Source organism: Leptodactylus fuscus, chromosome 6, assembly GCF_031893055.1.
Source record: "Leptodactylus fuscus isolate aLepFus1 chromosome 6, aLepFus1.hap2, whole genome shotgun sequence".
NCBI lineage: Eukaryota > Metazoa > Chordata > Amphibia > Anura > Leptodactylidae > Leptodactylus > Leptodactylus fuscus.
The window spans coordinates 121,209,713-121,226,649 of NC_134270.1; the positions used below are offsets into that span (position 1 = coordinate 121,209,713).

Sequence of the window (16,937 nt, forward strand, 5' to 3'; positions counted from 1 at the left end):
ACTATGAGAATTGCAGCCAATGTCACCATGCACCCTAGCCTTATTCCACCAAACCTTTAAGGCTGTACTCCATATCCACCCCCAGAACCTCTGATTTTCATATATCTTAAGGGCATCTACTACATGGATTAGCAATAACTCCAGGTATATGTTCTGCACTGAACTTGGGGAACAATAAGAAGAAAAGCCAATCTTGTGTAGTAGCTCACACGTCCATCACATAGAGGGAGGAGACTAAAGAGTCACTCTATGGACTAATATGGAAAAGAGGCGGAGCCAAACGTCAAAGTTTTGAGTCTCACGGCAAGAAAGTTTTGCCTTCCAAATACCGGAAGTGTGCGTTCCAAATGCCGGACATGTGCACCCGGATACTGTCTCGGGGATCTCACAACGCTGGAGAAGTCGCTGGATGTTTGCCTGATGCTGTGGCAGTTTGTGCCTGTGAAATATGGTGAATTTTCTTTCTGTCTTCTCTATGGTTATTTACTGTCACAACGTAGCACTTCTTTTCTGTATAGGTAACTAGTAGCGTTGTGTAGGCACTACAAGTCACAGCATGTCGTGACCATAAAAGTCACATTAACTACTATGTGAATGTATAGAAGTCTTGTCTCCCTTAGCTGTTCCCTTGTTTAAATGTCATGGACTCACAGTGGGGGGAATAAACTAAAAATGTCTAAGAATTCTACCACAACAATGTTGTAACCTGCGCCAGATTTATTATTATGTCGAATGGCAAAGAAAATCTGGCTCCCCTAAAGTATCCTAAATGTACTGTCAGGTGTTTCGCTCCGGTTTAGCAGTGGTCTATTTTGCAGTACGATTTTGCAACAAAAAATCCCATTCAGGCTAAGTTTACATCTGCGCCGAAGTCTCTGTTGGAGAAACCACAGAGGACTTTTCTCTCCATAGGTTTTGGTATAAAAAAGGTGGTTCCCATTATATTCTATGGGGTCTGCGGGTTTTAGCGATCCAGCTTCCCTGGGCAACCCAAACAACTGAGACCCGTGCGCAGAAGTGAACCTAACATCACATATTAGTTTAAGTGGGTTATTCCTACACATTTTAACCACACCCCTTTTTCTGATATAAAAAGGATATATTGTGGATAACCCCTTTAAGTCTATTCTCCCCCCCCGATCATATTTACTTTTCATCCATACTAACTATATGACTATATTTGGGGCACTTAGCTGCTTGTCCTTATAGGAATTAGACTAAATCTGCTGAGGCCGAGGGAGTTTTAAAAAATATATATAAAATAAAACCCCATAATGCAGGACAAAGTCTCATACGGAGACTCGAACGCTAGTGTGAACTTAGCGTTAGCCTATAGGAGTATTTCCATAACCATATACCATTCTGCAAATATATATTTATTTATTTTTTTCTTTCAGAGTTTTAAAGAGTTTCCCATCTCAGTGATGACAATCTTTTGTCTTGATAGGTTGCCAGTGGATATGGTCTTATTGTGACCTGGTTATCATCTCATACATGTAGTGTCTCTGCTTGATAACCTGTCCAAAAGGAAATTTGAGGCCAGGTTCACACCAGCACTCGATCTCCGTTATGCAGGTTTCCGTTTCCTGCCCGAGAAACTGGACAGGAGACGGATACCAGCAAGCAGTTTTCAAACCCATTCATTTGAATGGGTTTGAAAATTGTTCGCCTGTGAGCGTCTTCTGCTTTCCGCGGCAAAACCGTTTTTTTTGTTTTTTTTTAACCGGACACAAAGTCGGACATGCAAGACTTTGTGTCCTGTTAAAAAAAAAAATTAAAAATCGGTTTCGCTCACCGGCGGACACTGAATGCCAGTTTGCGTCTTCTGCCGACAGAAAACGGAAACCTGAATAACAGAGATTGGACACTGGTGTGAGCCCACCCTGACTGGGTTTCTCACACGTGCCACACAGCATAGGAAATTCCTGCATTCATGATTGTATCCATAGGCACCTGATCAAAACAACAGGCTATCACCACGATAAAATGTTTAAAAATTTGCTATTTTGAATTTATTCATATTTGCTAACATGATAAACCATCTATTATCTACAAACTTAAATATGGCTAAGTTTGTGGGAAAACCCCATTAAAGGGGTTGTCTGGAGTAAAATGATATTTCTACTGTAAGCTAAACACCTTCCCCCTGCCTACCTAACACGTTTAGTTTACAAAAAAATCTATATTTGCCTAGATTGCAAGGTAGTCATATGACCACTCCAGACACATTTTCCAGTGATGTTATGTTTCCCCATTTCTGTAAACGGAACATCACCTATTCTAACCCACCGTATCATACTTATCTGTCTTCCTTTTCGGATCTTCTGGGCATTGGACATCACTTACTCCTCTTCTTGACATCTGTGGGCCGCCTATGCGATAGAGTCAGATTACCGGCTACAGCGCATTGTGACACTCTGTCTCTATTGCACAGACGTCAAGAAGAGGAGGAGCTGGTCCCCCAGAAGGAAGGGATATCCTGTGCCCAGAAGATCTGGACATGAAGAAGGTATGTATGATGGGATGGGTTGAGTTAGTTAGTTGGGAAGGGCTAGTAGTGGGCGGGCTAGCTAGGGAAACAGGGAGGGAGGGGGAGTGAGTGAGAGAGGGAGGTAGTGTTAATTTTAGCTGCAGAATTGCAAGTAATAACTATATATATATGAGGGATAAAGGGATTCCCCACCTCAACCCAACAGCTGCTGTTTTTGACTGACTAAATAAAGTTAATTGCAAATTATATTCTGAGATGAGGACAAGCCACTGTCAGACTCCTGAAGCTTTCAGTGCATGCTGGGAGTTGTAGTTTCACAAGAGCTAAAATTCTGCAGTTTTCAGACCACTGATCTGTGGATTCGCCTTCATGTTTTATGTTCATTTCTTATTAAGACTTTTTTTGTCTATTCCAGGCTTTACATTTTCAGAACCTCTTCTGCTCCGGGTCTGAAGATTTTGATGATGAGGTAATAGTAGTCACCATTGTGATATATAGGTTTTTGTGCTTCGGCTCACTAAATGTGTGTGCAGTATCATTGCCTAGTCCCCATTACAGACAGATGGCACTGGAGAAAGGTTTGTGTATAGCACTCCACAGCTCTAATTTGACCAGGCAAAAAATCCTGCATGTAGGACCTTTTCATCCACAATTTTATAGGGAATCTGCAATGGAGCCTTACATCAGCTGATTTGTATGCTTTTGTCACTTTTCAGGGACTGTGTTTTAGGGTACATTCTCATCTTCGTGGCATTTTTTTAGAGCACGCTGCACCATATTGTCTAGTAACATGGAGATGAAAACCTAATGGACCCATTATAGTCTAGGCTCAAGTCATATTACTTTCCGCTGCTATGGACTGTGACGACATTCTGCAAGGATGAGTACTACGGTCCCTTCAAGAGTCAGACCCCCACCAATGTAATATTCATAGGCTATCCTGAGGAGAAACTATCAATTTTATCTGACTGTGAAACCCCAATAAGCATGAAACAAAAACCAAGATGTGGACAAAGCCTAATGATATCTATGAGTCATCTTTTATAGGGGTATTCACATTTTAGACATGTATACCATAAATATATTGTAGAGGCATGGCATAAATATATTAAGCTTCTTTGTCTGTATCCAGTAATGTTCTGGATATGGCTACCATGAGCCTTCTACCACATGGGAAAACATAGGTGAAAGCGTCACGATATTCCAAATAGGTGGCAGTACGAAATACTCAATCCCTGCATATTAGACATTTAAAGAAGATTGTGTTGTCTGAAGTATTGTTATTTACATCATCCATATTTTTGCAGGAGTTCCTGTCTGTATCTGAAGGTACAGTGTCCAACCATGGGTCCACTTCTGTCCGTCTCAGACCGATCCCTAAAACCACTATTGAAGACTCCGTGACTAGAAAAGAGTCGAACTATACAAAACCCCTACCTGTGCAGCAAGCGACTTTGAACTCTCTGGAGACGCCAAGTGCTTCCTCTGCCCAGGATGTGGATGATGATGAACTATTGTCTCTGTGCAGCGAACTGGAGGCAGAGGTGTCTAAACATCAGTGTCCAGCTCCAGAACCTCATTTGCTCCTCAGGCAAGTTAACCAGACTTCACAGAAAAGTGGAAAAGAACCAAATAATTCTTCATTTCAGTTGCGGCCATCTCGAAGTATCCAGGATGTAGGAGACAGACATTGTCTAAGCGACATCACTGCACAGTCACAGCAATCACATTTCATTGCCAACTATCCCATAAATCACAGTGTTCATCTAAGTGGTGGTGAAAAAGGACCATGTCAGTCTCCAGGCCCTACTGCTAAAAGGCCTTGTTTAAGGCCCGGTGTGAAATCCCAGCCTGTTACCCCTGTGAGAGCTGGAACCTTCATTAACCCCTTAAATTCTGCAAATCCACGTTCCAATATGTCACCCAGTGCATCAGTCTCAACAAGCATATACCAGATTGGACCAACCAACTCTCACCAAGTATCAAGAACCCCCCTATCATCTCCACGCCCAAACCCACCCACTACTCTGCAAACGCCAGTAGTAACCAATCATCTTATACAGCTTATGACAGCAGCTAATAAGACCCCAAAGAATTTGCCATGGGAGACACCTCCATCCAAGGAGAGGAGATTTCCAGGGCCAGCAGGGCTCCTTCCACAGCAGGTAATCTATTCATTGGAAGAACTGTGTGTTATAGCCTGTGTCCTAAGGTGCGATTTATCACCTATCCACAGAACAGTGTCTAAATGGTGGTCTGAATGCCTGGACTTATAATGATATGGACAGGTATCTCTTGCACTTCCACCGCATAAATGGTGCATAGAATTGAAACAACTATGGGTGCTTGTGATCGACCACTTCTCAGTTCAAGTAGTGGGAGAAATATTTGTGGGACATGAGACCTCCCCCCCCCCCCTTCCACCCAGTCTCATTATCATAGGTATCCCAGCAGTTGAACCAGCAGACAAAAAGGATACACATTGCAATGTGTAGTGCAGGGTCTGTGGGGGTGGAGTATGACAACAATCCAAATAAACTCAAAAGATAGAACCTCCAATGTCTTGCACTAAGCATAACACACAGCGTTTTATCTGTAGCATTCCATTACTAGTTTAATTGGGTTGTGCAGGATTAGAAAACATGGCTGCTTTCTTCTTTTTAGGAAGTGACCTCATGACCGTTGGCTACATGGCGCCTCAATGGAAGGAAAGTAAACTGCGGCATGGTCATGTGACCAAAGGAAATTGTCACTTCTTGAGAAACAGAACTCAGCCATGTTTTCTAATCTTGCACAACCCTTTTAATATAGGTTATGTTGGCCTATTTTATATGAATTTTTAATATGATGATCTCTTATATGTTTTGCGTAATGTATGTGCTAAATGTACTAGAACATGGCAATGAGTGTCATTGGCTCCCCTGTCTATTCAGTAGTCCCATCTGTACAGCAGTAGTATGTCATTCCGCACCTTACCTATGTCAGGAGTGAGAGCTGTTGACCAGGCTGTCGTCCAGACATCTTCAACATTTCAAGTGCCAGCCAAATACTTGGATTTGAGAAGTTTCCTCTCTAGTGGCAGAAGTTGTGAGGTCTGATTATGTGGTAGATTCTTACCACAAGTGGTAGTCGCACATACCTGTGGTATAGGTGGACACAGGTGCTAAAATGTCATTTAACAAGTGGGTGAAGTGCTCTCTCCTATGTGTGCGCAATCTCAAACTATATTTCTAAATATCTTTAAGGGAGCTTCCATTGCAAGGATATCCTTTTTTTTTTTTTTTTTTTTTTTTTACCTAGAATAAGCAAATGACCAATCAGGAGCACCAAGGGCAGTACCATTGCTCCAAACTTTTTGAGCGACAGGGCAGGTAAGAGTTAAGCTTAGCTCCCTGGTCCTGTCACTCAAAGAACAAAAGGGTTAAGGAGGGCATTCCTGGGCAGTATTGGATGTAACATTTTGGAGCTACAGGGCCATTCTTGGTGCTTATTTGCATGTTCTGAAATCAGTTAATACACTAGCAGAGGAGATACGAATTTTCATGGTGAAAAAGGTGTTATACTCATGTAATCCTGGCCTACCTAAGTGTGTAGCTGGTTAAATATGTTTCTCTTTGATGATAGACTCCCTTTAATAAGTTGTGAATATTAGACCAGTGGAGGGCAACTTGTGGCACCTCTACCAATCAGTTGATTGAAGGTCCGCAGGCACAGTACCATACATTGTGTAGAGGCTGTGAATAGTCTGCAGCTCTCTCCCATTGCTTTACACAATATACAGCATTGTGCCACAGCCGCTTACATAAACTGCTCAGCATAGGTGTCGGACCCCTTTCCTAATGATATTGATGACCTCTTCTAAGGATAGGTCATCAGTATTTAAGTAGCGGAGCACACTTTTAAGGACATGGACACCTACTGTGGAGGACTTGAAGCAACATAGCTAGTCAACAGGAAAGTACTTTAAGAAATTCCTTACTTGGTTAACTTCCCATCCTAATAGTGTCTGTACATGCACAGTTTAAGAAAAAAAAAATCACAAACCAGGCACTATTACTGGTAAGTCTGCAGGTACCCATAAAAGTCACCAATGAACCCTAGGGTTTTCCGACACCCACTTTGGGAACAATTATTTTAAAAAGTCAGACAGAGAGTTAAAAATGTTACTATTTCTCATACAAATTCTAGTAATATTCACTTTTCGCAACATTCGCAAACAGGCAGTGACTGCAGAGTAATGGACGGTTCTTTAAAAACTGGCTCCACTAGTGCCAGCGATCTGGTCTGCCATCTGCTGGTAGAAGTGATAATGCCAGGACTGTAACCTGATAATTTAATGTCATATGACTTGGTACAGTACTTTTGTCCTTGAATAAACTTTACATTTCCATCTGTTCCTAGGGAAGCGGCAGAGGGCTGGATGATATCCTGGTGTCCACTCCTCACACCCCGAGCCATGGGGCACGTGCTAAGCTACATAATAAGGTAGACATTTATTTTGCAGCAGCTTGGCCGGCCATGTATTCTTTCCTATCTATGTATAGTATCTCTGTGCAGCAGCCATCCATTTTTATTTTTCTTACATTAGTTCAGCTATAGTACACAGGCTCATGGTTTCACTTGCCTGCAGGAAGGGGTATCCACACAGCAGCCAATAGAAGACAAGTTTATTAGAGGTCCCTGGGCTGCTATGAAAGCTGAGCTGTCATTGGATGAAAACAACCCTGCCTGCTTCCTCCGAACGTACAGTGTGGTCATGGTGCTGCGCAAGGTGACAGTAGTTCCTTTACCGTATTCAGGCCTTTGGATAAACTAATATAACTTGATCTGCATTATCTTTGCTCACCCCATATTTACAGGCAGCTCTCAAGCAACTCCCAAGGAACAAGGTCCCACGAATGGCGGTGTCTCTTAAGACATTAACCCCAGCCAATGGAGATGCTAGTGCAGTGTTCAGAGACCCAACAGGTAATGAGAACACTACCCTTCCCGTTCTTCTACAGTGTCTTACTCTGTGCCTTTGGTATACTGCTTACCTCTGTCAGCCATAAGTTCCTCATACAGATTTCTCCTTGGTTTTTTTGGTCATTTTACATTGAATACAAAGATATTTGCTCTTCTCTAGGAGAGATTCAAGGCACTGTCCATCATTTGCTACTAGAGGAGCGAGAAAGTGAACTGAAGATTGGGAGCGTCCTGTTATTACAGCAGGTAATTTCTATGCTGGCACTGTGGTCAGGGGACCGGTTCTCTATAACACATTTGCTGGTCCTGCCCAGCCCTGAATGAGTTCTGGAGAGCGGTTGAGGCTTCACTTAAGTCCATTTGCTGTGCCAGGTCTCAGCTATCTTTCCATCATATTGCACTTGCTTTGCCCGATGCGCAACTCACCCCGTCTAAACGTGATTTGAAGACTCAACTCATTGCTGTTGCTAAGTTCCTTAAACCTCAGAAGTGGTTACAGACTACTTCCCCAACCCACTCTGAAGGGGTGGCCGGAGTAAACCAAGTGTGCAGATTTGAAGAGATTTCGAGCTGGGCCTCGGGCAAACATGCCACTTTCCTCAAGACCTGGTCTCCCTGGATTAAGTTTGCAAAACTCAAATGAATGGCGTAACACTGTTGTAGTGGTTTCCTTCCCCTCCTCCTTCTTCCTCCCTTCTATCCCCCTCTTTCTAGTTCTCCCTCTTTCCCCCCTCCCTCCCCATCCTCATATTCCTCCGTTCCTTAATAAAAATGTGCTAAAAATTTGTTGGCTCAGTCTGGATGTCGCCATCGTGCGGCTCCTTCATAATTGCTGTATGTTACATGTTTCTCTTTGCTGTTTGCCAATTCTTAAATAAAGATTTGATAAAAAAAATTACAGCAGGTAAGGAAGGATGTACTACAGAGGCAGAGTGTCGACTATCATGGGGTCCTTGGGGTGAGGAGGCCCCGCACTGGTAGAACAGGGGGGCTAAAGGTGGATATTAGGGTTTTGGTTTACTCTACCTTTTCATGTGCTATTTAATACATCATAAAATCCAAATTTCATAGATCACTTAGGCATTAGTTGCTGAAGTAAAACAAGCAAGTAAAGCTTGTTCATTGTACAATGTAAAGCTATGCAATGTGCTAATATACTTTGTATATCCATTTCTTACAGTGGTCACGATTTTTTCTGTTTTTGCCTTCACAGGTTGGCGTGTTCTCACCATCACATCGTAATCATTATCTTAATGTGACACCGAGCAACTTAGTAAAAATCTATCCTCCTCTGGAAGAAGGTGTGCAGAGCGGGGTAAGGAATATGTGATCATGTTGGTTAGGGACTATGCTTGAAGCTGTTAAATCCCCATGTTATTGTAGACGTTGCTGTATATAAAATATCTTTAGGGACATAACTGAAATTTACATCTCACCGAAAGGGCTGGTCACTATTCTGTAATGTCCTATATGATCCTACAGCTGCTTTTGAATGTATTGGGGAGGAGACTCCTCTACTTTCTGTGTGGCATATATAGGAGATATAGGGAGAACTGAAAATCAGAGATGGAACATGCACAATGCAATAAAGCAGCTGGACATGTGCACATGCTGTACTATTGATTTGTGTAAAGGATTGTGAGCAATGACTTTCCATTACTACTTACATATAAAATAATAGCCACTATTGTGTCTTCGCACATTGTTCTTCTGAGGTTATTGTTTTACTAAATATGTCTATGCCACACTTAAATGACTTTTCTGGAGCAACCTTATTTTAGAACTTTATTTGCTTTGAGGTTTCTGCTTTATTAGTCCTGGACCTTGTTATCGAGACAAGTCGCATGGCCATGTAACACTGTCCAGCCAGTGCTGAACGGAAACTTATACGCATAGAAAAGTGGTTACCTGGGAAAACATTCGGACCCCATAGACTATAATGGGGTCCGTGTGGTTTACGAGAGAAACTTATGGAGTGAAAAGTCCTGCAAGCAGGAGGCAGATGTGAACCGGGTCTGAGACTGTGGAAGGAAACAAAATGAATGGTGGCACTTAGTTGTCATTTTATATGTGATTAATCAAATGTATATTTCTGGAGGCAATAATTGAAGAACACATCAATGCAGGGTTCTAAGATCAAATAGTGTCATTTTTATAGAAGTGTAACATTACTGCACCTTTTTACATGCAGGTGCCTGTACCAGATGATAAGGTGGATTTGAACAGCAACCAGTCGAGGTCACCACCTCACTCCTCATCCAGCACAAGTCAGCATAGTACTCTGCAGACATCCCATTCCTCTCTACCCAGCACAACACATGCTTGTGCCTCCCAACTAACAGTATCTCATTCATCCTCAAGAAGTTCTCACCATGCAGGATCTCCTACATCCACCAACAGTACACCGTCAAAAAATACCCAACCAACAACTCCTCACCCATTCAGTAAAGAGCAGCCAGAAACCTCACAACCAGACTGGGATTTGGGTGAGTAAAATCATTGGTCTTGTTTTGACATTTACTCGTCTTTAAACAGCACCACATTTCTCCATAAGGGCTAGTTCACACGTAAAAACTGCCTAGCTTATTTTGGTCCAGAAAAAAACTGATTCCTAATTAGGAAGCGGTTTTTTGACCTTGAGGCGTTTTTTTGTAGATGTTTCTGGAGCAGTTTTTGGTAAAAACTGCTTCAGAAAACACCAGGCAGTTTTTCCCTCCCCTAAGGTGAATGGACTGTAAAAAAAACGCTAGGCGTTTTCGGTCGTGTTTTTTTGCAAAAAAAAAAAAACGCTAGGCGTTTTTCTCCACCCATTCACTTCTATTGCTTTCCTCAGGCAGAATCCGCCTGAAGAAAGGTCATGTCGCTTCTTTTTTCTGCTAGCAGCAAAAAACTGCTAGCAGAAAAACGAAAAAGTTAGCAGTCTCCATAGACCACCATTTAAAGGAGGCAGATTTTGAGGCTAAATCCGCTGTCAAAATCTGCCTCATTGCCCCCGTGTTAACTAGCCCTTATATATCCAAATAAATGTTATTGTTTGTATAATGAGAAGTTGTACAATTTTCCTATATACCTTCTGGATCAGTTCCTCACAGTTTTCTAGATCTCTGCTTGCTGTCATTCTTTTATTTTCATTGGATAAAAATAAGTCCATGGTCATGTGATGAACACACAGGTGCACAGCTCGTTACAGTCATCGTAATCAGAGCTTTGCCTTCTAACGAGCTGTGCACCTGTTTGTATGTCACATGACCATGGACTGTATATCACATGACCATGGACTGTACATCACATGACCATGGACTGTACATCACATGACCATGGACTGTACATCACATGACCATGGACTGTACATCACATGACCATGGACTGTACATCACATGACCATGGACTGTACATCACATGACCATGGACTGTACATCACATGACCATGGACTGTACATCACATGACTATGGACTGTACATCACATGACCATGGACTGATTTTTTTGTACTGGAAGTAAATGATGAATGGCAGCAAGCAGAGATCTAAAACACCATGATGAGAAATTGATACAGAAAGTATATTGGGAAATTGTATAACTTTGCATTATACAAATAATATTTACTTGCTGGAACTGGACAACCCCTTTAATCGTACTCCCTGCTTCAAAATCAGATACAGCTTGTGGACATGAGGGAGTCTATTTATTTTGATAAATCCATGTCTGGCATGCAACCCTTTAAAGGGAAGTTTCATGTAGTCTATTGCAGTACTTATTGTAGGTGAAAGAGGTGACTAAACTGAATATGTATGCTCTAGTGTTAGCATAGTTAAAGAGGTTTTACAACAATTGAATACTGATGAGCTATCAATAGAATACTGTAGGTCTTCAATATCTGATCAATGGGGGTTTTACACCCAGGACCCGTACAGATCAGCCATCTGCCACTGCTGCTTAGACCAAGCTGATCAGGTTTTTGGTAACCTATTCTAAGCGTAGATCATCAGTATTCAACTCGCAATAATCTTCCAATACATCTTTTTATATAATTTTTTTTTCCGTTTTTTCCACAGATGACCTTGACTCGCTGCTCTGTGACCTTCCAGACGAATAAAATGTGGCTGTCATACCAGAGCCTCAAAATGAGACCTCACTAGTATTCTCGCATTGACCAGAACCTTTTGATGCAATGGCTGATGGGACTTGCAAATAAATAAAACTAAAAGAACGTGCTACAAGGCTGAAAACTTCCTCAGATTATGGCGATAACAAAGCTCGATTTACTGGAGCCTACCCCCTTACCATCATTCTGTTACATGGTATCTGGATGGTGAGAGCAGAGCTGGTATATATATCCACAGTGACGTGGACTGAAAAGATACAGAACTAGCACTTTTGTTTCCCATGTGTTTAGTAAAGTGATCATCTGCATTCAAATGCTAGTAATTTGAGTGTGGGGGATGGTAAATGGCAAGAGTCAGGACTTTTGTATACATGTTCTTGTTGCTTGTTTTGTTTGTTTGTTTTGTTTGTTTGATTTTTTGTATGGGCTCTTATAATAAAATGAATTATTTTGAACAGAAAGAAATGTTATTGTAACAATTTGAGGAGCCATGTATGGGGGGAGATGGTAACATCCTACAATTGGTCTACACGCTACACCATAGGGCTGGGTGATCCTAACCTAAATCACAATCAATTGAACTCTTTATCTCAATTACAAATAATGAACAATTATTTTAAGACACTGCCTTTTTTTATGCCATAGGGGAGTAACATGAAATAAACTCTCAATCTCTTTGCTCCAACTGTAAAATTCAGTATTTTGTCCCTCTGTGTTTCCACAATGCGGTATATATCAGTTTAATTAAATAAATCCTGTTTGTTACCAAATGAATATAAATGTTTCTTGCTTCCTTCTTGCTTATTTATTCCTGGTGGATGTGATGATCACGTATGTGCAGATGTCGGCACCGTACCATTATGGGCAGTGACCCACCGTGTACCTACCACATCCAGTCCGCAGCCGCCAGGGCTTATACTTAAAAGTAAGTGACACACAGATTCATTTCAGCTGGATATTATTATAGGCTGTGTGATAACAGCAAAACTACACAGCCTATAATGATATCCTGCTGAAAGAAAGCTGTACTTTACTTACTATGAAGTGGAAGCAATGGGGACTTGACGGGGCTAAATTGTCTGCTACCACCCTATGAGAGTTGTCTGTTGTAAGGAACTGAGCATCTGTGTGAACATCACATGACCAGTGAAAGTAAACCATGAAGGTTCCTATTATATGACAGCAAGCAGAGATGTTTCAGATTATGAGGAAAGAACACTGAACAATGTCTGATTTTTTTTTTTTATTTTATTGTACAAAATTACATAAAATTTAATTCCCTTTGCTGAACTGTGTATTTTTTTCCCCGCTGTCTTTTCACAATGGCCAAAACACTGCTTTTCCACAATGGGGTATAGTCCGGTTTTATTAAAGCCCAACGGACTGGATGGTGGTCCATTAAGAAAAAGGAGGGGGTAAGATGTAAGATGCCTGTAAGGTGACGGTGGAGGAGTCTGTCCTTGAGAATTAATGATCCACATGTTTATAGGATAGGGAGTGAGCTTTACTGGAGGAGCACCATGGGTCCAGTGACCTGGGTTGACAGTAAAGGTTTGTCCCTACGGTAGGATTTGGTGATCTGAGTAGGAGAAAGTGTCATTTTTTTTCTCTGAGGTCCGGTTCACATCTGTGTTTGGGCCATTCCATGTAAGCAGCATTTTTCTCTCTGCATTTTTTGTGCCGAAACTACATGGACCCCAATATACAGTAGTCTATGGGTCCGGGGGTTTCCTTAGGTAACTCCTTTTTTTGCGGATTAGGTTTTCATTCAGGAAGGGGGATCCCCAAGCGGACTCCCTAAACGGAAACCCATGCGCAGATGTGAACCGGGCCTGACTTCTACCAAAGCCAGTCCTGACTTACCCACAGCCCTGTCACTATGTCCATAGTGAAATCCAGCCCTGATTCTGTAGATATATCCATAGTCACAGATACACTACTGTTATTAGTATAAAAGGGGAAATTACCCATATGATGACAGAAGGGCCTCCTAGTATAGGTATGACACTCTACTTTATTAACCCTTGTAGTCTGCAGCATTCGGCATTCATATGAGTATTCATGTACATCTGGGGGTTTATGAAGGCGCCTGTGGGAACAGGGATGTGACTACATCATGGCTATATAAAGTTGCACTATTTCTAGAGTCGATGCCAGTTTTGCTTTGGATTTATCTAGTCTGTTGAGGGAGCTTTATTGTGATGCCGGTGATACCACTGTAGTGATGCTATTATTATTAGGCTGTGAAGACTTAAAGGGATATAACAGGGGTAGGGAACGTATGTCTCTCCAGCTGTTGCAAAACTACAACTCCCAGCATGCATACTGGCTCTGCTGTTCTGGGAACTCCCATGGAAGTGAATGGAGCATGATGGGAGTTGTAGTTTCACAGCAGCTGGAGAGCCAAAGGTTCCCTAACCCTGGGATATAACATGGTTAACATGTATCATCTAATGACTGGATAAGGATAGGTGTTAGATCAGTCATAGTCTGACTGCTAGAACAGGGAACACCAGCCACCCATACAACCCCCCACCAACATGACCATTGTTGGGAATTCAGTAAGTTCAAACCATTCTTGGACTGAATGAGGGGAGGACAGGGTAGGGTATGTGGAGTTTAGTAACACCTAGTATTTCAGTATGTTTAGGCAGTGCAGCCTGCACAAGCTCACAGAGTAATTCTACAACGGCCATCACTTCTGGACTTGCCTAAACCTTAACCTGGCTATAAGCTGTATTGTAGTGCCCCTCGCCACAACACCCTTAAAAGAGCACTTCATTGCCATTTATAGGGAGTCTGCCAGCTGTTAATTGGTTATAAACCTAATCCCAGTATATCGTAGAGGTGACTCTACACTTTCCACATACACCTGTTATTCCGCTTTGGAGGTCTATTTTTATAAAAATCGCTATTAGATTCATATGAAAATGAGTGGAAAGTGCTATGACGGGAATCTAGAACTGCGACCAAAGCTCAGATAAACTAACAGCTAAACCCACCATCATCTGCATGAATAATCAAGGATTTATATGAAAATGGGGTTCCAAAGCTGAATGACAGGCATATTTGGAAATTATAGCCTTACCTCTACTAGGTACCAGATTAAGGTTTATCCTATCCTACTTAATATTATAAATGTGAAAGTTTGCGTGTTTGTTCCTCAATCACACAAAAACGGCTGAACGGATTTCAATGAAATTTGGCACACATAGATTGTAACCTCGATTAAAATATAGGCTACTTTTTATCCTGGTAAATGACATGGCTTCACGACTGTTATGAATTTTTGTTCACATACTATATTATACTTTTCTTATCTCCGCTTCTTAGAAAGCCAGGGCTGTTATCTCTCTGTGTAAACACACGCTAACCCTCAGTGGTTTGTGTTCAGGCATTAGCATATTATCTGATCTGCTCCAGGCACTGCTGAAAAACTGACATGGGAAAACACCTTTGGTATTAGTGCAGTATGTCTCCACATTCTCCACATCTTCCAGAAGAACCAGTGAAATCTGCCTAGTGATGACCTTTGACCCTGAACTACACATCAGCTGAGGTAAGTGAAAAAAGGCGGGAAATTTGAATTACAGTGCACAGCTTACACTATCTTTACTTCCCTGAGTGAACCTGAGGAGAAAAAGTATATTTTATTAATTTACCACACATTTTGGGGTACCATGCCGCCATGTGTCCCCCAAGCAAGCCTGGGGGTCCCTTGTCATTCTCCACATTGCAAAATTGCAGAGTAGGTATAAATATCAGGCTTCGTAACAACGCAATACATGGCTTTGGATCCAAATATTTACGAATACTGGTGGAGACTGCAGCATCGAGACTCCGTTTCGCAACATCATTGCTGAAATTGCTTGTCAGTTCCCTTTACTATGAGTTTTTTTTAGCAAAATCATACGATATTTTTTAAGTAAAACGCGTTTTTCGAATGTGGAGACATGCTACGCTAATACCAACACCTTTCATCCAAATTTGCAGTTTGCCAATTTTCAACATGCTTGGAAAAGAAAATCTTAATTTGTCACAAACAACGAGAGCTATGAAGGAGCCAGAAGTCACAGAAGTCTCCTCAATCGGAGCTGACAGGGATCATCGGCGCCAACAACACACTCATTATATGGCATCCCAGCGAGTTGCAGAGATCCTGGAACAATCACAGGCACAGCTCCAGGAATGAGTTCAGAGGCAGGCCAGCTTGACAGCTGCAGAAACGCCAGAGAAGGCAGATCATCAACGCCAACAACACGTTCATTATATGATGTTCCAGCGAGCTGCTGAGATGCCGGCACAATCACAGGCACAGTGCAAGAAACAAGTTCAGCGGCAGGCCAGCTTGAGAGCTGCCAAAACGCCAGAGCATGCGGATCATCAACGCCAACAACACACTCATTATATGGCGTCTCAGCGAGCTGCTGAGATACAGCAAAAGTCATGGGCACAGCGCAAGGAAGGAGTTCAGCAGCAGGCCAGCTTAACAGTTGTCAAAACGCCGGAGCAGGCAGATCATCAACACCAACAGTACGCTCATTATGTGGCGTCCCAGCGAGCTGTTGAGATGCCAGAACAATCACAGGCACGGTGTGAGGAACAAGGGCAGCAACAGGACAGCTTGAGAAATTGAGAAATGCCGGAGCAGGCAAATCATTGATGGCAGCAATTTGCTGAATACAGGCGGATCATAAACGCCAACAACCCGCAGATGAAGTCGCGGGCAGAGGCTAGTCATGATATAACTACTGAAAGACTCCCTTTAAAGAGGAAATTTCATGTCCTAAGGTAGGGAGTGCAACCATAGACTTGCACTGTGAAGGGGGCATTCCTCACCCCCCAGTGATGACGCTGAGTGCTGAGGCCGGCCCCAATGATCTCAATAGCCGAGACTAATAGCACCAATATCTCTGTAACAGGGGAAGATACTGGTAAAGCTATAAATGCTCTGAATTTAGAGCACAGTCTTTATTGCTGTGGTATATTACACTCCCAACCTTAGAGGACATGAAACAAACTCTTTAGTGCTGTTACTGCTACATGCTCACTAAACAACCAGCTAATGCTTAGGAGTAGGGACAGCTCCATACTGTGTTTCTGTGAAAATAAGACAGGGTCTTATAATATTTTTTTTCTCTGAGAAAAGGACTAGGGCTTACTTTCGGGGTAGGTCTTATTTTTCAGGCAGTAGTGGAGTGGCTGCATGTATGGGAACGAGCAGGGTTGGTACCTGATGTCTGGTCATGTAGGTATCCAAACCTACATGACCAGACATCAGGACGGATTTGGGAGCAGGACACTCCAATGGGACCCGGGACCGATGAGCTGGTTTTGCCATGGTGTGGTGGGAGGTAGCGGGCACTTGTCCAGGACA

The 16,937-nt window shown here is 42.3% G+C and overlaps 1 protein-coding gene across 1 annotated transcript; it reads left to right on the forward strand.

The window, feature by feature from the left end:
* The first annotated feature begins 365 nt into the window (after positions 1 to 365).
* On the forward strand, positions 366 to 12,771 carry HROB (homologous recombination factor with OB-fold). The gene is made up of 10 exons (XM_075278288.1): positions 366 to 451; positions 2,907 to 2,960; positions 3,799 to 4,656; positions 6,893 to 6,976; positions 7,122 to 7,262; positions 7,351 to 7,459; positions 7,617 to 7,702; positions 8,670 to 8,771; positions 9,648 to 9,942; positions 11,511 to 12,771. Exons 1-10 carry the CDS (start codon positions 449 to 451, stop codon positions 11,549 to 11,551), a joined length of 1,773 nt encoding a protein of 590 aa, XP_075134389.1. The 5' UTR covers positions 366 to 448; the 3' UTR covers positions 11,552 to 12,771.
* Positions 12,772 to 16,937: the final 4,166 nt, after the last annotated feature.